This window comes from Barbus barbus (genome assembly GCF_936440315.1).
Source record: "Barbus barbus genome assembly, chromosome: 26".
NCBI classification, from domain to species: Eukaryota; Metazoa; Chordata; class Actinopteri; order Cypriniformes; family Cyprinidae; genus Barbus; species Barbus barbus.
Window position 1 is genome coordinate 28,688,956 of NC_136754.1, and position 22,458 is coordinate 28,711,413.

Genomic DNA, 22,458 nt, shown 5'->3' on the forward strand with positions numbered 1-22,458 from the left:
TGAATTGTTCAGGTAAAGTGAACAAAACTGAAAAATCATTTTTTTGAGTGTAGATCTTCAGACCGCACTGATCTACAGCGTCATTGCTGCAGCTGGGAGACAATCTGAAATTAACTCAAGCCAATTAGCACTGCCTCTCAGAACATGTCCTTCAGTGCAGCAGTGATCTGTTCATTTCCCCTGTCAGCTCAACCGTTTGAGGAGGTGAAGGAGATTTGATTTCACTTCTCGTTGTCTTCACTCCTGTCCATTGCTAAGCATCTAACCCCCTTCTAAACACTCCTCTACCTGGGGTTAAAAGCAGGGTTAGAATGAAGAAAACCCAGGGTTTAGTGTGATAGTGAAACATGTGAAAAGCCCTTAAGTGGATTTGATGTGAGATTTTATCGAGATACAAATTACAGTATATACATACCAATGTGAAGTTTACACTGCAAGAAACAACAAGCATGTTCTGTTTGGATGGTGAGTCTTTGTTATAGGGTAGAAAACATAATAAAAACAAAAATAATATGTTTTATATTTTACAATCACACCAGCGTGATTAGAACGTTCAGTGCATCACATTTCTACAGCTGCTAAATTCAAATGTGCATTTGCTGGCTGGCGCTGAGCCGTTTATACAGCAGGGTGACAGGTGAGACTAATTGGTAACCAAGGGAACAAACTCAAACACAGGAAGGACACACAGGAAGTGAAAACAGAAGAAATGGGAACACAATACAAGCTTAAAGTCTTTAGAAAAACAAGCCATGTCCCAATTTAGAGGCGGCATCTTTCGAAGGCCAGGTCGAACCGAGTGCTATTAATTATAGATAGTCTAAAGTTGAATTACATTTAAAATTGGGTAGCACTTTAGTACAGGGACCAATTCTCGCTATTAACTAGTTGCTTATTAACACACCTATTAATAACATATTTTCTGTTTATTAGTACTTATAAAGCACATATTCAGCATGACCATATTCTATATCCATAATCCTACCCAATATCTAAATTTAACAACTAGCCTACCACACTAACTATTTATAAGCAGCAAATTAGGAGTTTAGGTAAAAGTCGCAGTTAATGGTTTGTTAATAGCGAGAATTGAACCATAAAATAAAGTCTGACCTAAAAGTGTAATCTGGCATTTTCTTTCAAAATAAAATAAACAAACAAGCAAATCAATCAATGATTCTATGGTTATTATGGGCTGCAAAGGAGTTGGAAACAAAGGACACGTGGTGTTTATCAAACAATGCCAGACACTTAAATAAATACTTAATATTTATTGACATGCTATATTTAAAGTATGTTAGCTTAGCATAGCATCAAAAGACAAACAATTTATGAGAAATGTGCACACTTTTGAAATAAAAGGCTCAAGGGCTGTTGTTTAGTAAAGGTCACAGTATGTAACAGTTTTCTGTGTGTTATGTCCCAAGCTATGTCACATCTGTGCTGGATAATGTTGTTTCTGCTGCTGATTTTGGGCTCTGTGCTCAGGATGGTGAGGGTAAAGCCACTGATCCTGGCACAGCAGGTGGTGGGACACTTTCCAGAGATGTTGTTATGTTACAGAGATTAGCACTTTCAGAAGGGAAGAGTGTCACCTACTGGCCCATATATGCTATGTCTAAGCTTTCAGACCCAATCCATAACTTTGTTTATCTCACAGAAATGTATGTATGTGTCAGAGTGTCAGACCATACATACATGTACATTACTTATGATGTACAGTAAGCACATTTTCTAAAGCAACAACCATATCCTGTCTCATTGTAACACAGTGGTGCTACAAGTGTGATTCATTTGGATTTTTATACTAAGAGTTTTGAAAATGTACACCTTACTTGTGAAAACAGTACCAATATAGTTAGTTAGTTAGTATAGTTATTAATGAAACTGATTAAGTTCTAAACATTCAGGTTTGCAGTAAACTGTTCTCACTTAGGGAGCATGTTCTTACCAAGCACTCATTGGCATCAAGACAAATGATTGCCCTCAATGTATAATGCACTGCAATAAGCAGCGACTTTTTAGCAAAATATTTTGTGTGCTCATTCTCAGCTGGAATGTCTTTGCAGCATCCAGACACACATGTGTAAAATGGTCAACACTAAACTACATTTTCTGAGATTTTAACAGAGGTATCATCAGGTGATGTTAGCACCCATTAATTTCAGTTGTAGGAGAAATTGGTATAATATTCAAAGCAGAGTAAAAATGCAAATGCTGTGCATTTATTTGTGCATTACAATTATAGCTATCACATGATATGCATGTATTTGTTTACGGTTTCAAAAACCATGCATACTATATTGTAGCGTGCAGTGGTGAACTGCAGCATGCATTAGTGCCAACCTTTGATGCTTTTAACTCGATGAGAATGAAATAAATCTGACTGCATCAGAAGCTGTTATTGTGTTGTCTCTCTACACTCTGCAGCTCACCATGCCCACTCAAAACTGTAGTGGAAACTAACTGGTGCTGTAATATGCAGTTTCATGACCCTCTGAATAACTGGGTTTCCAATCTAAAGGATGGGTGTTCGAATCTTGCATGCCATAACATCTGTGCTATTTTTTTTTGGCAGCCTTGGTTCTATATTTTTGTTTGCAACTTTGTTATTATTGGCAGCTCTATGAACCTGCAGTGCTGTACAAGACATCATTTGTGACTCTGGACCACAAAAACAGTTTTAAGTGTCAATTTTTCGAAATTGAGATTTATAAATCATCTGAAAGCTGAATAAATAAGCTTTCCATTTATGTATGGTTTGTTAGGACAATATTTGGCAATCTGGAATCTGAGGTTGCAAAAAAATCTAAATATTGAGAAAATCTCCTTTAAAGTTGTTCAAATGAAGTTCTTAGCAATGCATATTACTAATCAAAAATGAAGTTTTGATATATTTACGGTAATAAATTTACAAAATATCTTCATGGAACATGATTTTTACTTAATATTCTAATGATTTTTGGCATAAAAGAAAAATCTGTAATTTTGACCCATACAATGTATTTTTGGCTATTGCTACAAATATACCCAAGTGACTTAAGACTGGTTTTGTGCTCCAGGGTCACATTTGTATATGCAGAGCTGGGTAGATTACTGACTAATTGTAGTTTGTTGCTGATTTCAAATTACATGACAAAGATTGTGGTTAGAAACGCAATCCATTACACTGCACATTTCAGGTAATATAAATTTGATTGCTTTTAGAATACTTTTGACCTATCTGGTTCATCACTTTGATTTACATAGGATAATCTAGTACCATATTGTTATAAAAATGCAAAGTAAAAGAAAATATACCCCATGTGTTGTTGTTGACAACATGAAGTGCATTAAACACTATATTACATTATCAAACTGGGGTTCATAAAGAAACTGCAGGGGGTTCGTGAGTTTACTGAAAAGACAACAATTTTTAAATAAAACATTATATTAATTTAATAAACTTAAAAATCCAAAAGATAAAAAAGAAGAATTAGGGAGAATCAATGTATTGCTATTGTGTGAATAATATGTAATCAATAAAAAAGTAACTGTAGTCTGATTATGAGTATTTTAAAATATAATTTAATCTAATTACAAGTACTAAATTTTTGTTTTATTACGTACTTTTTTTTAATATTAGGTAATCTAGATTACATGTAATCAGTTACTAGCTCTGTGTATATGCGTGATATGCGAATAAGTGAATTTACTGCATTCAAGGGGGCGCTACATGCCCATGTCCAGCTTTTGCCTGAACCTAATGGCCGATCAGTCTGACGTTTGTGGAAGTTTTTGAAGCCAGAGAAGCCCTGAAAAAAATACAAATAATAATACTTATGGAAACAACAGGGCACTGTGCTCATACAGTGCTTAGGCCGTATATATTGGCATTTAACTGCTCGATGCACTGGAATCCAGCATCCCTCAAAGCCAAAGGTGAAGATACAGTAAATGACATGCATGATGTCACAAGCTACTTCATTAGTGTTCTGACATGGAAACATTTCTCCACTGCATTACAGGTCACAGCAAACAACTATAAGGATGGCATTTTCAGAGCAGCACACAGAATCTCTCTCTCTATATAACTAACCCCCTTAGACGTCAGGAGCGTATGCTGAGGCTGGATGTGTTGCAGGAGACTCAGGTGAGCCCTTCTGCATCAGTGCCGGGAGCAGGAACCTCGGCCCATTGCCCATCTTCCAGCTCAGTGATCACAGATGACTCTGTAAGGCAGCAGAGGGCAAAACTCTGGTCTTTAACCAGGCTGGAGTCAAGAGATCCAGAATACCTGACCTCGCAATAAAGTAGATTAAGAAAAGGATTTATGATATAATGGCTGCAAGATTTTTAAAATCCGTGTTTGAAAGGATTTGGATTTGATTGGCAAGGCTGATACTTTTAATTGGTAATGTTCAGGGCGAGCTCTTATGGCTGGTTTAATAAAGCTACTTGCACAAAACAACTTCATTACATTCATAAATGTAATTGCATCACTGTGAGTGACAAACATTTTAACTCTAACCTATTGGTTGTTGCTTCTTTTAAGAGGCAAAAGAAAATTCAAGAAGATATAGGGATTTTCAATTAGTGTTCCTTAATTCCTTCCACATTTGAATAAAACCTAAATACTGTTTATCACTATGCTCAACTAACTCAATCAGAGCAATTTATGTACAGACATACAATAATTAGAATTTTGGGCCAATGACATTTTGCTGCCTGGATATATATATATATATATATATATATATATGTGTATATATATATATATATATACTGTATATATATATAAAGGATTTAAAATGCAATTCATAAATACAATGACTCAAATATACTTTTTGTAATAATGAACATAGTTAATTTGATCATTTTCATTTTGATATTGTTTGGGCATAAGGGCAAAAATGTTGCACAACTTTCTTGATATCCCAGTGACAAAAAGTAGTAGTTTGTAGTAGTAGTAAATAAATAAATAAATGAAGTCTGGTTTTTCTAACAATTGAATTGATTCCACACACCCTGTAAAATGACTGTGAAACAAACTGATGCTTTTGTTAGAAATCATAATTGTGAACTTCAGAGTGACATAAAACCTCAATCTGGCAAACCTCAACGATCTCAACAACAATCAATGAAACATTATTACAGGGATTACATAAGCAATACATTCCCCTCAAACAATTACGGAAGAGGTCAATTTGGAAAGCTACTTCCACCACGGTCTGACTCTCTCATTTCAGAAATGAACAGCTCTCTCTACCTTAAAGAGGCTTAACACTGTCATCACATAATGCTCATCTGCTCTTGTCTGCTGCAGCATGCCGCTGTTTTTTTCACGTTTAGCAGGGACTTGTGCTGTAGGTGGATTTTAATGTTGCCAGATGGCAGGCAGAGATCAGTGGCTATCTGTTTCAACGACAATATAGCGACTAATGGAGACTATACTATCAACTATAACGATACAGGCTTAGAAATGTGTACTGTGTGTGTGTGGCGTGTATGATAGGAAAATGAAATTGCTGCCTGCCTTTAGATCATCACTGCAGGGGTTTAGTCTCGCTGTGGAGGATTACGAGGAGGTGTTAAATAACGTGTGGTGGAATGATGCCCTTTCTTCTTACACTGGACCCGCAAGGATGCCATTTTTGGAAAACGATAATGGCTCATTTGACATGAAAACTTCCCAGTTTAGAACCATATATAAGCATTGTAAGCTTCAAACATGACGCTGAACCTCTGCAGAGGCAGATTTACAGTGCAAAATATTCTATTCAAATGCAACTCCCAAATTTCAGTACTTGTGTGCTATACTTTTGAAAATGTTAAAAATAAAGAAAAGCACAATGTTTTGAAAAGACTGAAAAACATGCACCTCAAGGTTACATTTTACAGATGACAATAGAGTAACTACAGAGTTTATGATGTGGTTTTAATAGCAGAATTTAGCAAACATACTTCCTGATTCTTATAGCCCACTGGGTCTGGGACAAAACAGGGTAAAGATGTGAATGAATGAATGAATGAAAGGTACCAAGCAATCAATCTGGAATAATCTATTCTAATAATATATGTATGTGTTTCCTACTATATTTGCGAGTGACAATGTCATAATTTGTCAAAATGTTTATACAGTAACTAATCAAATGGTGCAGTTTTGTTAAAAAAGTGGAAATTGTTGTAATAGCCTATTAAACTGTTGTCATTGAATATTCTTGGCATACTTACTCTTAGAAGTTTAATGCATTTGACAACTATTGAGTTTTTATAACACAGCCCACTTTGGCTTCGGTAGGCTAAGTAGATGAAAAATGTAAAATGGAAATAATATCAAATTGCTATTCCATATGTGCTGTGACAGATTACAGATTAATCTACTGATAAAATAAGATTGACATTTTATGCAGCATTTTCCCTCTTTGAACATACCCTCTTCATTTAAATCACAAACTCTCTGAAACAGCACTATTGGAAGTTTTTCTATAGCCAACAGCTTTTGAAGAGATAGTCCAAAAAAAAAAAGAACACAAAAAGTGATATTTTGAAGATGTTGGTAACCAGACACTTGATGGTACCCATAGACTTTCATAGTATTTTTCCATACTATGCAAGTCAATGTCTACAGTCAGTTTGCATACCAACATTCTTCAAAATATCTTATTTTCTGTTGAACAGAAGAAAGAAACTCATACAAGACTGGAACAACTTGAGGGTGAGTAAATGAGTACAGAATTTTAATTTTTGGGTGAACTATCATCAAGTCAAGCACCACTAATACTTTAAATCATTTCCAGGGTAGTACTTCAAGTGCCTCAAATTATGCAGAAGGATAAGCATGCTATTATTAACTTTTCTAAGCATTCAGACTCAACTCAAAAGGGTCCCAAGTGTATCTGAAGAAAATAATGTAGAAAAAACAACAAAAAACACTATCACGGTATACACCATAAATAAGTGTAATTCTCTACACAGATGCACTTGAAATGCAACTTGTTCTTTTAATCCAAGAAAAAGTGTGTGTGTCATATAAAAGTATACATAACAAAAATTAATAATATAAATGAAGCCAGGTGGGTATGACTGTTCAAGAATGTTTTCAATGAAAAAGCAAATATTAAAACCTTGCTGAAAGATGCATTTCAGAAGCCAGCGAAAATTTAAATCCAAATGTTATCCAGCATTGTATTTGCATAATTTCATCGGTGTCGACGCGGACTGCTAAGAAACGCTCGTCTGCCAACATAAAGTACAGCACTGAATGCGAAGCTTGTGCAAAAGGGGCGAGAAGCGCGTGTCATCTTGAGTCGAGGTGTAATGAACCCCTAGACACCGTCAGCCAATCGAGTCCCTCAACATTTCCCCGTGAGCCAATCAAAATCCTTCACGCCTGTCAGCGATACCTGCCTCTTTGTATCCGCGTCTTCAACATGTAGCCGACTACACTCAGAGCTTCAGTGAGGCTGAGCGACGGGTGCCGTCTGGAGCCCTTTAGGCAATGAGGACTACTTTAAACTTGCGCAGAAATAATCTTAAAAGCCACACTGAAGTTCTTGAGCGGCGACTTGACTTGTCTTTCTTTAAACAAAATCCCATTTACCTTCTTTGTCACAGTTACCTAACATTTGTATCGTCGCTTTAATGCAGCTGTCAGATATCAGTGTAGCTCAGTTTATTTCAAAACTGAAAAGGAATCATGTTTTTCATGACATGTTTCACTGCATTTGCGCTTGAAGTCTGTTATACTAAGTAGCAAAAGCCCGACTATTTTCTTTATTGCGGCTTCAGTGTGTATTTCGGTAACTTAGACTCACCACGTCGCTCCACCAAAACAGTTTCTTTTGCCGTTTTTTGATGTGTCCTAAGAGAAAAATGAAGGTTGAGCCTGAGGGACACCGCTTTATTATGTCGCTTTTTTTACAGCGAGGCTGAAGGGAAATTTAAAGACCTAAAAATAAAGTGTCGGTTTCTACTCCACAAAGAATCATTTGAACTTCCTACCGCAGAAGGAGCAGGACATAAATAGTTCTGACATGTGGATGTAATTTCAGAAAAAAGCAGACAGATGCAGAGAAAGAAAGAGAGAGACTGGGAACAGTTTGAATCGAGCCTGCAGATCTGTGACGAGGAAAAGCCGTGAGATAATATTCATAATTTTACAAGCAAGCGATGTAATGTGAAGAGAGCGGACAGCAGCGAAATGACTGGCTCTTTGACGGCGCTTTAACGTAAACATCAGAGAAATCCCATTCAAGCTTAACATCAGTTTGCGTCAACTTGTCGGGATGGGAGCCACGCTGATCCTGCACACTTTAGGGTTGGTCTTTTGCGGCACCTTGCTGAGTTTCGTCTATGGTCTGGTAAGTGTAGTTTCTTTCTTTCTTTTTTTCTTTCTTTCAATTTTCTGGTCATGAAATGAATGCCAATTTCTTTCAAAAACGCTTACTGATATGCTGCCTGACTTTGTTATCCAAGAGTATAGCTAACACTTACTCCTGAAGACTGTCAAGAATCAAGGATACATGGTGATTTTTTTATTTAATATTAAGTAACATTTAGGGGTATCACCAGCATGTGCCATTTCTTTAAACTCATTAAGACTCATTAAAATACTCTGCTTACAGAGAGTCGATGTTCTCGTATTTTCCACTGGCTGAACATATCATAATTGGATATGCTCATGATTCATATTAGATACAATATAAACCTAATTTACTGTTATAAACCTGAGCGCAAAACCTTATGATACTCATCATGAAATCCTGTGATACATATCTTATGATACATTGGCAAAACATTATAATACTCAGAATTCATCAGCGCTCGCAGATGTGATGCAGAGCAAAATATAAGACTTTATATATATATATATATATTCACAGCATCTTTATGCCTTGGTAGAGTGCCCTTATTAAATAAAAAAAAGGACTCCTGATACAAAAGTGATGGATGTTGACTCTCAGTGATGTGGCAGGTAAAGGATGTTGCTTTTTACGAACTTCACACAGTCAGATGTGCACTGTATAATTAAAGCCACTCTATGGTGAAAGCTGCAATTTGTCACATGCAGCATGAACAGAAGGTTGTGCTTTGCTTCTCACTATAAGCAAGATAAATTACATGTTAACAAGTCATCACTGTATATTTCACTAAAATATTCTCAAAAAAAGAAGCATGGTCAAGCGCCTTGCATGCCACTATTAAGAACCTAAAAGTACCCTTAGGCATCACTACATTGACAAACCATTGCTTTCAGTTGCTTGTTTATTATGTTTTTACTTTCATAGATAATGCCCAACCCCACCCCTACCCTCAGGGCCGGCCCGTGGGTTTGTGGGCCCCCCGGCAAGATCATGAAAATAGGTTCCACCAATATTGACATAATATTAAAACTGAATAACCACTTATATGACAACCACACTGAAAAAAAGTCATTAATAAGCGTCAACATTAAGTTAAAATCTATGTGAATGCATAAAGACTAGAGTATATTTTAGGTGCTATGACTGATCACCATTAAGCGTTTCACTATTTTTAACCACCTTTCATCTTTTATCAGTTCACCTAAATAGTATTGTATAATTCATGGTTAAATTTTAAATGTGTCACTTGAGTGTTTGAAATTCCTTGTCAACCACTCACATAAATTAACTTTATATAAACATTTATTTAGTGCAGCAAAATTAATGTACATAAATAGTGTGTACAAAAAGTGTGACAGAAGTATGAGCAAAAGTGAATTGAAGTTAAATCAATAAAACGAAAACTAAAAAATTAACAAACCTCATAGAGAGCAGATTTTTAATAGGCAGGTTAGTTGGGTTAATGTACTGATTAATTGGCCAGTTTTTCATTTAGATTTTTTGCATCTTTGTGTTGACAGACTTTGAATTCAATGCCCAGATTATTCCTGATAAAACAAGGCGATACTTTGCCAACAAAAATGTATTTCTGCCATCCAAATGCTGCTTTAAACACAGAAAGAATCTCAAATAGCCACAAAGTAATATTTTTTGGGGCCCGGTTTGTGCATTTGTGGCATCTTGAGCACTTCTAAGGATAGTCTGTAATATATTTGGTTAATAATATGGTACACCATAAACCGGTGATGCTACTTGACATGAATGCAGTTTTGCAGATTACGATACGTTTTATGTTTTACTCTTTGCTGCGCTCGAATAAGCTGTGTTTATTGTCACTTGCGATTTAACATATTTATCAGTTATTTGAAAGCTTATTTTGTACTTCGCACTATTATTGGTTGTTATCGTCATTGCGGTTTGTGTTTTAAAAGATGAGGTCCTTGTTTGTGCTTGTTTGTGCCGTATGCTGGTGTGCCAATCGCATTTTGTCAATGGAGAACAAAGAATGTGTATTTGGCAGTAACTGTATTAAAACCATAATGTATATCTCCCTGCGGGGTCCTCCAGGCATGTTGGGGCCCCAGGCGACGGTCTGTATTGACTGTAGGATAAACCTAAACACTTCTCATCAATTTAAAACACATAACAGGCAGATAAAAGTACAGTCACAGTTATTTAATGCAAAAACTGACCAAAAGTAAATGAGTCGTGGTGCATTCCAAGTCTTCTGAAGCCATGAAATATCTTTGGAACTGAGCGAAACCAAAATTTGTAATTGCTAAAAATATTCCCGCTCTGTTAATGCAGCCACATCTCATTCAAAAGATAAATCTGAACTTTAGCATGATGTAATGAGTCATGTGACACGAGAGGCAATGGTGTTTCACAATCAAAGCTGATGTAATGATTCTTCAGGCAGCAATTTTTGAATGTGTTTGTAATTTGGGTTTAATGCTGAAAGAAGACAGTGATCGTCAGATTTGAGTCTGTTTCTCACACAAAACAATCATTTGGCCTCTGAAGTCTTGGAATATTTTTTTTTTTTTTTTTTTAATCGACTGTAGTTGTACCTGTACCACATTGTTTCATTGTCTTTTAAACAGTGAATGAATTTCAGCTGTAATTCAACTACCTATAGTAGTTATGACTGAATCACTGATTTTCTGTATATTTTTTTCAATGCAACTGTAGCATGCAACTTGCTGTGCATAACTTGTGATAATATGCTGTATGATGTGATCAAAAATGCACCCCAAATAAGTTTGCGTAAAGCCTGAATGTGATCAAATGAGAGTCCCTGGAAAAGAGAGAGAGAGAGATTATGGTACCTTTCTAAATGAATGAGGGAAAGAAAACAAAACTGGTCACACTTTGGGGACCAATTCTCACTATTAACTAACTATTAACTACAACATTTCCCTCAATAAACTATTAATTTACTGCTTATTAATAGTTAGCAAGGTAGTTGTTAAGTTTAGGTATTGGGTAGGATTAGGGATGTGTAATGTAGTCATTTATAGGCACTAATAAACAGCAAATATGTTAATAATAGGCATGCTAATAAGCAACTAGTTAATAGTGAGAATTGGTCCCTATACTAAAGTGTTACCATAAATTAGAATTTGCAACCTGCAACCATGCATTTAGTTAAGTTGTGGAAACAGGTCAGCTGAATTAGTGTTTAAAGTGTACAAGTGTCCTGAACTCTACTTGAGGGATGGACCACTGTTCTTTCATTTTCCCCACCTTTGAGTGTGGGTTGTTTTTTTCATACATCAAACAAACACCTTTGTTCATTTCTGAAGTGAATTCTTGTCCATATGGTAATTAGATTCACTGTTTTGAACTGCTGCCTTGAACTTGAGGTCATAATGATATGTTCTGTGTGCAATGCCTTATCCTAGATGCAAGACACAGTGGTTGAATTCATTTAATTCACTGACTGATTAAATTAATGATTGTAGACACCATTCCAGCACAACCTGTATTCAGAGCATAATTGAAATAAAACAGTAATGCTAACAATCAGCCTCAATGGAACAGTAACAGTGAACAAATGGCCAGAACTTCCGATATCTGACAATAAACCCTATATTTTTTTTTTTTTACAGATTTTGTTCAAATCCTTTATTGCATGATTTCCTACTTTGTGTGGAATATAAAATCATCCAAGCGCACCATTTTGACTGCTCATGCAGCCCATTTTTTAAAGGGCAAAGATCTAGTTGCGGATACTCTGAAGGTGAACCACTCAGTTACAATCAGATACAATACAATCCTCAGTGGGTCACCCAGCACGCCTTAATACAGAAAATGTTGTCTGGACGAAGTGACTCACTATGTTCCTCCATTTATTAATGAGGAAATGCAACTTCTCAGGAGCCATGGCATGCAACTAATGCCTGGCGTATGACTAAGTTGTAACTTTGCTACTCAGCTGCAAGCATATTTGTCGACAGAATAACAGTAAGGACACTATATACTCTTGTCATTGGAGACAAATATTGTGACCTATCACCCAGGCTTCACATTTAGCCAAAATGACAATAACAAAAGGTCATGTTGCAGGTCTTACTCACTGCAGGAGTTGAGATCTGGGCACTAGTCAATCATTGAATATGTGGGTGCTTCAGGAGCCAGACAGAATTCATAAATCATAAGTGAGTGTAGCTGTGCATCTCAAAGTAACGATAAGGTAATGGTAAAGCTATTTAGCGGGGGAAAAAAATCACACACACAGACAAACACAGAACACACACACACACACACACACACACACACACACACACACAGACAACACACACACACACACACACACACACACACACGTTGGTTTTTGTGGTTTATGGGGACTCTCCATAGGCGTAATGGTTTTTATACTGAACAAACTGTGTGTGCTATTGCCCTACACCAACCCTACACCTAAACTTAGCCCTCACAGGAGACTTTGTGCATTTTTAGATAATTGACTTCCATAGTAAAGAAAACAATACTTTGGAAGTCAATAGCTATACATTGTGAAATTAATTATTTGGTAAAACCATACAGAAGTCTTGCCCGTTTATCACCATGTGATTCTCTTAAAAAACGAGTTAACCTTTGAAAAACACATCTTAAGATTCCTGCGTTGTTTCATTCTGTTTGAGTGTTCATCTCATATCTGGTTTGAATGGTCTTATTACAGCACTGTGCACAAAGAATAACGGTCTGAGTCTGAGCTGCAAGCCGCGATGAAACGGAACTACCGGCAGATCCTTTTTTCCATATTGTGATGTACATTGAAGTGTGATGAATTGTCAGAAAAAAAGAAAAAGTGTAGTTGTTGATCGTTGTCACCAAAGAGAAGTCTGCCATCTCAAAATAAAAATAAATAACTCAATTGCATAATGAATCGTTTCAATTAAAAGGTACAAAAGCTGTCACTTGGGCGGTACCTTTTCAAAAGGTACACTTTTGTACCTATTAGGTTCAAATATCTACATTGAACCTTGTACATTGAAATGTACAAATATGTGCATTTAAGTACTAATATGTACCTTTAAGGTACCAAAATGGACACTTTAGGTACAAACATGTACCTTTACCATACAACCCTTGTGTGAGTTATATATCAATATTTGCTCTGAAATTGTACAGCTGGTGTGGGATATGTTCAGTTGCCAACATGCATTGTCTTATTTGATGATTTGTAATCATTCCACAATCATTCTATAATCAACTTTAGATTGACTAAACTTAATTATTTATTATTTAATACTGCTTAAAATGAGTCAATCAGTCATGCTGGCAGATGAATATATGATAGGAATGTGACTGAAGCTGAATGCTTTATTCAGAACAGATAATGACTTCAAAATAAATGGCAAAATCAAAAGAATAATAGAAAAAATGCAGTCACTCTTTGTTCTTGCTGAATAACAGATAAGCCTGATAAAGAACTAAAATTACTATGGCATAGTGAGTGTGTAAAGTGAATGAGTGTAAACTCATGAATAAAAATGAGCACGGCACGATCAGACAGCCACAATGCAGTTTCTGATTTGCAGCAAGTGCGTGGAGTTGCTACAACAACCAGATGCACTGCATGCTGATTTCCTATAAGCCCTGCTCTGAAGAAGTACTAAAAGCATTGAAATGTGTATAGGCAAAAGTCTCATTCATTAAACTGAACATATTAGGACATCCTCAGTGTCAGTTCTCAGTCATTGGTCAGTGGTTGTACAGTACTGTGTCATCAAATCTGATAATCTGATGATAAACCAGCCAGCTGATAAACCATACTGGCACACATGTATTTTGTGTTATATGTATGAATTAAACTTCAGTGTGTTGTAACACTTTACAGTAAGGTCTAACATTGGTTAATGCATTAACTAACGATGAGCAATATGTTTTTACAGCATTTATCAACCTTTGTATAATGTTTTTGGTAGTTCACAGTGCATTAAGTAATGTAAACAAACACAATTTTTGATTTTAATGTACAGTATTAGTAAATGTTGAGCTTAACATTAACTACGATTAATAAATGCTGTATAGGTATTATTCATGTTAACTAATATAGTTAACAAATGTTAACAAATGAACCCTTATTGTAAAGTGCTACCCAGAAATACATTTTAAAATGACTTTTTACATAATTTGGGCACATTTTGCCATTTCAACAGATGCAGATACTGGCCTCACTACACACACTCAATCTGTCCTGTTATTTTTGCCTTTAAAACTGAAGCACATGTGCAGAGAGTTTGTTGTTATTACCCAAAGAAGTATTTCTCATTTTTTAATTAAGTTTTTAGAAGTCCTTTGAACAAACGATTGATTGATTTGTACTTTCTTCTTCAAAAGAGGGGTTTTGAGATAAATGCAACAAGGAAAAATGCTAAATTTAAGAATATTCTTGGATACATCAGCAGTCGAAATGAAGTAAATTGCTAAGTAAATTTGCTTCTTTTACAAATGAAAAGTATAAGTCATGATGTAGTTTTGTTTTGAACCCTCTTTTAACAAAACAGAAAAAATATAAAAGATTATATTTATTGCGACATAAATATTCTAATGATTTCTCAATTTCACAGAGCATATCTACTGTATGCATACTGTATTGTTTGTTTACATACTGTAGGCTCTTTAAAATAATTGAGTGTTACTCATGCATGTCTAATATATGTTTTTGCTGAGATCTGCACTTTTACATGAACACTATTTGAATGAATACATTATCTTTGAATTGCATTATCGTTGCAGCCACTGTGCGTCCTAATGTAGCTTCAAAACTTTTTTACAGCAACAGAAGATGTAAGCTATCCTTCTTACTCATAAGCATCTTATACAGTATGCAGAACAATGTTTCAGTTTTTTTCCCCATATACCATTGCTATCTTTTCCAGACATATGGGCTAAAAAACTGGCGAGTTTAAGTGAACCGAACATCCAGTTGCACATCATAAATCATTGCGGTTACACAAAAAGACAGTGAACAAATTGATCCGCTTTGGTTTTCACCCCCCCCCCCCCCCCACCCATATTTCTTCTGTTCTTACAGTGTTCTGAATGTGCTTCAGCTGGATTTGAGAGTGAAAATTGACAGTGCAAATCACTTTACTTTATCAGCACAGTTACTATGACAGCTTTGACCTTCAGGAAGAATTCCCACTGATTGGCCCATCCATTTGTGCATCTATTACTAGGTACAAACCGTCATGATTGCAATCAGACTTTTTTCTGAATTCATGCCTTGTAACCTTGCAATGCGAACACTTGATGGGAGAAACCAGTGTGTCCATAATATGTGGCTTTAATTGCATTTTAGTGTCCCTGTAGGCATGTCCAGTTAAATCCTGGTACTGTTAGTCTGTGTAGTGATTAAATAAGTGGTCTCCTGAGAACTCTCACAGTCCTCCATTGGTCAGACAAACAGAAACTTCTTTCCTCAAACTCACACCGTTGGTTGAGCCGATATGCAGTGCTGGACTGGCCGGAGCGGTTAAACAAACTGAGCAATGTTTTGAAAGCACCACAAATTAACATAACGTACACTCTTTAGGAAATCAGCCTACCAATGGCTCATTAGGGCCCAAGCCAGTAAGGCGCAGGGCCCTATTGTTCTTCTAAGGATTATTATTATTTTTTTTTTTTTTTTTTTTATTTTTTATTTCAATCATCCGGGCACTTTTGGGGGCCTTAACGTGCCCGAAAACTCTCGAAAATTGGCACGCACGTTGGAACCTGCGGCCATTAGGACGCCGCTGAGGCTGGGACCCGGGCGTGGCACAGGGGCTCTACGGCGCCCCCTGGAAAATTGTCAGAAAGCTTGATGTATAGCTCACACATACTTGCACGTATTCATATGAAACTCGGTACACATATAGAACTCATTGAGCTGAACAACTTCCGCACAGCATGTCTTAGGGTCCGCCCAACAGGAAGTCGGCTATTCAGGGCTGTTTAAAAAGCGCATGCTCTGGAATTTGATATACTCCTCTGAGGATTTCCATACGATTACCACCAAACTCGGTGAACATGATCTCAAGACATTGGGGACGCTAAATTGCGAAGATATTTTTGATATGTCGAACGGTTTGCCCGTGGCGAGGCGATGAAGTTATGGCGAAAAATGAGACCCAGGAAATGCCTAATAACGTCCACATACATTGTATGATGTAGATCAAACTCCAGTGGTTTGTTCGTTGTATGATGCCGATCGGATAGATGTGACTATTATGACTGAAAGTTATAGCGCCACCAACTGGCTGCAGGAAGTGTGTCGTTTTCAAAATGATTTGAATTCAGCATCTTATTTTTACTCGATTTGCTTCAAACTTCACCAGAATAATGTCAAAACACGGCCGATGTAAAACTGTGAAGGGAATATTGATATCTAAAATTATGTTGCCATGGCAACGTGTCAAAGTTGAAAATTCGTTTCTGGTGATTTTGAGGCAGATAACATGTTTAGAATGTCATGAAACTCAACACACATATGAGTATTAATGATAGTTAGACACTGGAAAAAGCTCATAAACGGGCGTGGAAGAGGCACTCTATAGCGCCACCTTTTGTCAAAAATGGGGGGGTTAGTTTTAGCTACAGACACCAAACTCGGTACATAAATTGTTCTTATTAATCCGGACAACTTTCTAATTTACAGTCATTAGCTACGACCAACAGGACGTCGGCTATATTTATTTTAATGTGGGTTTTTTTTTAAAACGGGCTGTAAACAAATTCATACTCCTCAAAGCAGAAACACGTAAATCACACCAAACATTTTTTCTCATGATGCCAAAATACTGAAGATGCTAAATTGCGGACGGATTTAGGATATCTTGAACGATGATTTAATGGCAATTTATTAAAGTTACAGTAAAAAAGAGATTTTTTTTTTTTTTTATCTTTTAAGAGCAGCTTCCAAACACTTCATAAAAAATTACATACACAGAACAATACAGTCTGACGATATGTGATTAATTTCATGAATTTACAATACACTATGCAGAGGAGAAAATTTTAAAACTATCAGACAGTTGTTACAATGCTTCAATGAGTGAGAGTTCCCTGTCAGCCTGCAGCTGAGTGAGGGGGTGGGGGTGGGGTGTGGTGTGAGTGACTGTGTGGATTGAGGAGCTGGGTGAGAGAGAGAAAGAGAGAGAAGGTCTGTTTTTTTTAAATCTTTAAAAAATGCTTATAAAGCATTAAAGGTTTTCATAACACTTTATAATTAAGTCTCATTTGTTAACAGTAGGGAATGCATTAATTAACATGAACTAACAATGAAAAATATAATTTTTTACAGCATGTTAATTCTTCATTGATAGTATGAACTTACAATGAACTAACAATGAACAAAATATTTTTAATGTTAGAAAAATAGTCATGTTCAAAAGAGAAACTTTAAAATTTAATAATATATTAACACATTTTGGAATTAATATTGATCAACATTAAATGGAATATAATTATTAATGATTATATATATATATAATGATAGCTACAGACACCAAACTTGGTACATAAATTGTTCACATTAAGCCGGACAACTTTCTAATTTACAGACATTAGCTACGACCAACAGGAAGTCGGCTTTTTTTTTTTATGTGTTTTTTTTTTTCAAAACGGGCTGTAAACAAATTCATACACCTCCAAGCAGAAACCACAAATTCACACCAAACACAGAACAAGACAGTCTGAGGATATGTGATTAATTCCATGAATTTACAGTACACTATGGCGAGAAGAAAATTTTAAAACTTATCAGAGATATCCTGTCACTGTGCTTCTAATGTGTGCGGTAGGTGACTGGGTGGGTGACTGACTGTGTGAGTTCAGTGAGTGTGGAGGGGGAGAGAGAGAGAGAGGGAGACAGAGAGAGAGAGAGAGGGAGACAGAGAGAGAGAGAGAGAGAGAGAGAGAGAGAGACTGTTTAAACTTCTCAATAAAATCCTTAAAAAATGCTTATAAAGCATTAAAGGTTTTGATAACACTTTATAATTGAGTCTCATTTGTTAACAGTAGGGAATGCATTAATTAACATGAACTAACAATGAACAAAATATTTTTAATATTAGAAAAATAGTCATGTTCAAAAGATAAAACTTTAAAATTTAATATTTAATATATTAACACATTTTGGAATTGATTTTAAACATTAAAACATTGATTTCAACATTAAATGGTATATATTTATTAATGATGTAAATTAACAACAGTTAAATAATGTTGTTTTTTAACATTGGTTAATTCACAAATAACATTAAATATTAACAATATATTTTTTACTTTATTCATTTGTGTTAGAAAAAATTATTCATTTTAGTTAATGGAAAAATAAATCATTAAAAAATGCTTATAAATCATTAAAACCTTTGGTAACTATAATAATTTCTCATTTGTTAGCATTAGTAAATGCATTAACTAACATCAACTACCAATGAAAAATATATTTTCATAGAATTTAAAGTTTTATATGTTGTTCTGTGTGTGTGTGTTTCACAGAGTTGATGGTTTGGATTAACCCTTTAATTGCCGTATCCCTTAAAACCAAACTGCCAGAGGGTTACTGTATTGTGTGTGCTCGCTGGGCACCGTTTTATCGATGCCACCGGGGTGGCGTATGCTGACGGCTTGGGCCCGTCATCGCTGCTCGCAGCTATATTTAGGGCCCAAGCCAGTAAGGCGCAGGGCCCTATTGTTCTTCTAAGGATTATTATTTTTTTTTTTATTATTTTTTATTTCGACTATCCGGGTACTTTTGGGGGCCTTAACGTGCCCGAAAACTCTTGAAAATTGGCACGCACATTGGAACCTGCGGCCATTAGGACGCCGCTGAGGCTGGGACCCGGGCGTGGCACAGGGGCTCTACGGCGCCCCCTGGAAAATTGTCAGAAAACTTGATGTATAGCTCACACATACTTGCACGTATTCATATGAAACTCGGTACACATATAGAACTCATTGAGCTGAACAACTTTCACGCTGCATGTCTTAGGCTCCGCCCAACAGGAAGTCTGCTATTCAGGGCTGTTTAAAAAGCGCATGCTCTGGAATTTGATATACTCCTCTGAGGATTTCCATACGATTGCCACCAAACTCGGTGAACATGATCTCAAGACATTGGGGACGCTAAATTGCGAAGATATTTTTGATATGTCGAACGGTTTGCCCGTGGCGAGGCGATGAAGTTATGGCGAAAAATGAGACACAGGAAATGCCTAATAACGTCCACATACATTGTATGATGTAGATCAAACTTCATTGATTTGTTCGTTGTGTGATGCCGATCGGATAGATGTGACTATTATGACTGAAAGTTATAGCGCCACCAACTGGCTGCAGGAAGTGTGTCGTTTTCAAAATGCTTTGAATTCAGCATCTTATTTTTACTCGATTTGCTTCAAACTTCACCAGAATAATGTCAAAACACGGCCGATGTAAAACTGTGAAGGGAAGATTGATATCTAAAATTATGTTACCATGGCAACGTGTCAAAGTTGAAAATTCGTTTCTGGTGATTTTGAGGCAGATAACATGTTTAGAATGTCATGAAACTCAACACACATATGAGTATTAATGATAGTTAGACACTGGAAAAAGCTCATAAACGGGCGTGGAAGAGGCACTCTATAGCGCCACCTTTTGTCAAAAATGGGGGGGTTAGTTTTAGCTACAGACCCCAAACTCGGTACATAAATTGTTCTTATTAATCCGGACAACTTTCTAATTTACAGTCATTAGCTACGACCAACAGGAAGTCGGCTATATTTATTTTAATGTGGGTTTTTTTTTAAAACAGGCTGTAAACAAATTAATACTCCTCCAAGCAAAAACACGGAAATCACACCAAACATTTTTTATCATGATGCCAAAATACTGAAGATGCTAAATTGCGGACGGATTTAGGATATCTTGAACGATGATTTAATGGCAATTTATTCAAGTTACAGTAAAAAATAGATTTTTTATTTTTTTTTCTTCTTTTTAAAGCAGCTTCCAAACACTTCATAAAAAATTACATACACAGAACAATACAGTCTGAGGATATGTGATTAATTTCATGAATTTACAATACACTATGCTTAGGAGAAAATTTTAAAACTATCAGAGAGTTGATATACTGCTTCTGAGTGAGAGATCCCTGCCAGCCTGCAGCTGAGTGTGGGGTGGGGGTGGGGTGGGCTGTGAGTGACTGTGTGAGTGACTGTGTGGATTGAGGAGCTGGGTGAGAGAGAGAAAGAGAGAGAGAGGGTCTGTTTTTTAAAATCTTTAAAAAATGCTTATAAATCATTAAAGATTTTGATAACACTTTATAATAAGGTCTCAATTCTTAACAGTAGGAAATGCATTAATTAACGTGAACTAACAATGAAAAATATATTTTTACAGCATGTTAATTCTTCCATGATAGTATGAACTAACAAAGAACAATTTTTTTTAAAGCATTTATTAATCTTTTTAATGTTAGAAAAATAGTCATGTTCAAAAGATAAACTTTAAAATGTAATAATATATAAACACATTTTGGAATTAATATTGATCAACATTAAATGGTATATAATAATTAATGATTATATATATATAATGATAGCTACAGACACCAAACTCGGTACATAAATTGTTCATGTTAAGCCGGACAACTTTCTAATTTACAGTCATTAGCTACGACCAACAGGAAATCGGCTATTTTTTTTTTATGTGTTTTTTTTTTTTTTAAACGGGCTGTAAACAAATTCATACTCCTCCAAGCAGAAACACGGAAATCACACCAAACATTTTTTCTCATGATGCCAAAATACTGAAGATGCTAAATTGCGGACGGATTTAGAATATCTTGAACGGTGTTTTAATGGCAATTTATTAAAGTTACAGAAAAAAGAGAACACAATTTTTTTTTATCTTTTAAGAGCAGCTTCCAAACACTTCATAAAAAATTACATACACAGAACAATACAGTGTGAGGATATGTGCTTAATTTCATGAATTTACAATACACTATGGAGAGCAGAAAATTAAAACTATCAGAGTTCTCCTGTCTCTGTGCTCCTAATGTGTGCGGTGGGTGACTGGGTGAGTGACTGACTGTGTGAGTTCAGTGAGTGTGGAGGGGGAGAGAGAGAGAGAGAGAGAGAGAGAGAGAGAGGGTCTGTTTAAACTTCTCAATAAAATCCTTAAAAAATGCTTATAAAGCATTAAAGATTTTGATAACACTTTATAATAAGGTCTCAATTGTTAACATTGGGAAATGCATTAATTAACATGAACTAACAATGAAAAATTTATTTTTCACAGCATGTTAATTCTTCATTGATAGTATGAACTTACAATGAACTAACAATGAACAAAATGTTTTTAATGTTAGAAAAATAGTCATGTTCAAAAAATAAAACTTTAAATTTGAATAATATATTAACACATTTTGGAATTAATTTTGATAAACATTAAATGGAATATAATTATTGTTGATGTTAACTAACAACAGTTAAATAATATAGGTTTTTAAGATTGGTTAATTCACAAATAACATTAAATATTAACAATATTTTTTTTACTTTATTAATTTGTTAGAAAAAATTATTCATGTTAGTTAATGGAAAAATAAATCATTAAAAAATGCTTATAAATCATTAAAAGCTTTTGGTAACTATAATAATTTCTCATTTTTTAGCATTAGTAAATGCATTAACTAACATGAACTACCAATGAAAAATATATTTTCACAGAATTTAAAGTTTTATATGTTGTTCTGTGTGTGTGTGTTTCACAGAGTTGATGGTTTGGATTAACCCTTTAATTGCCGTATCCCTTAAAACCAAACTGCCAGAGGGTTACTGTGATGCTTGTGCTCGCTGGGCACCGTTTTATCGATGCCACCGGGGTGGCGTATGCTGACGGCTTGGGCCCGTCATCGCTGCTCGCAGCTATATTTATTTTTATTTTTTTTATTTTTTATTTCGACTATCCGGGCACTTTTGGGGGCCTTAACGTGCCCGAAAACTCTTGAAAATTGGCACGCACGTTGGAACCTGCGGCCATTAGGACGCCGCTGAGGCTGGGACCCGGGCGTGGCACAGGGGCTCTACGGCGCCCCCTGGAAAATTGTCAGAAAGCTTGATGTATA

At 35.8% G+C, this 22,458-nt stretch overlaps 1 protein-coding gene across 1 annotated transcript in view; it reads left to right on the forward strand.

The window, feature by feature from the left end:
• The first annotated feature begins 7,403 nt into the window (after window positions 1-7,403).
• LOC306846541 (parathyroid hormone/parathyroid hormone-related peptide receptor-like) overlaps window positions 7,404-22,458 on the forward strand; it is a 126,859-nt gene continuing 111,804 nt past the window's right edge. Inside the window, exon 1 of the mRNA XM_079379987.1 lies at window positions 7,404-8,342. Within this exon, the coding sequence (XP_079236113.1) occupies window positions 8,268-8,342 (75 nt within the window). The 5' untranslated portion in view covers window positions 7,404-8,267. The remainder of the gene's footprint in view (window positions 8,343-22,458) is intronic.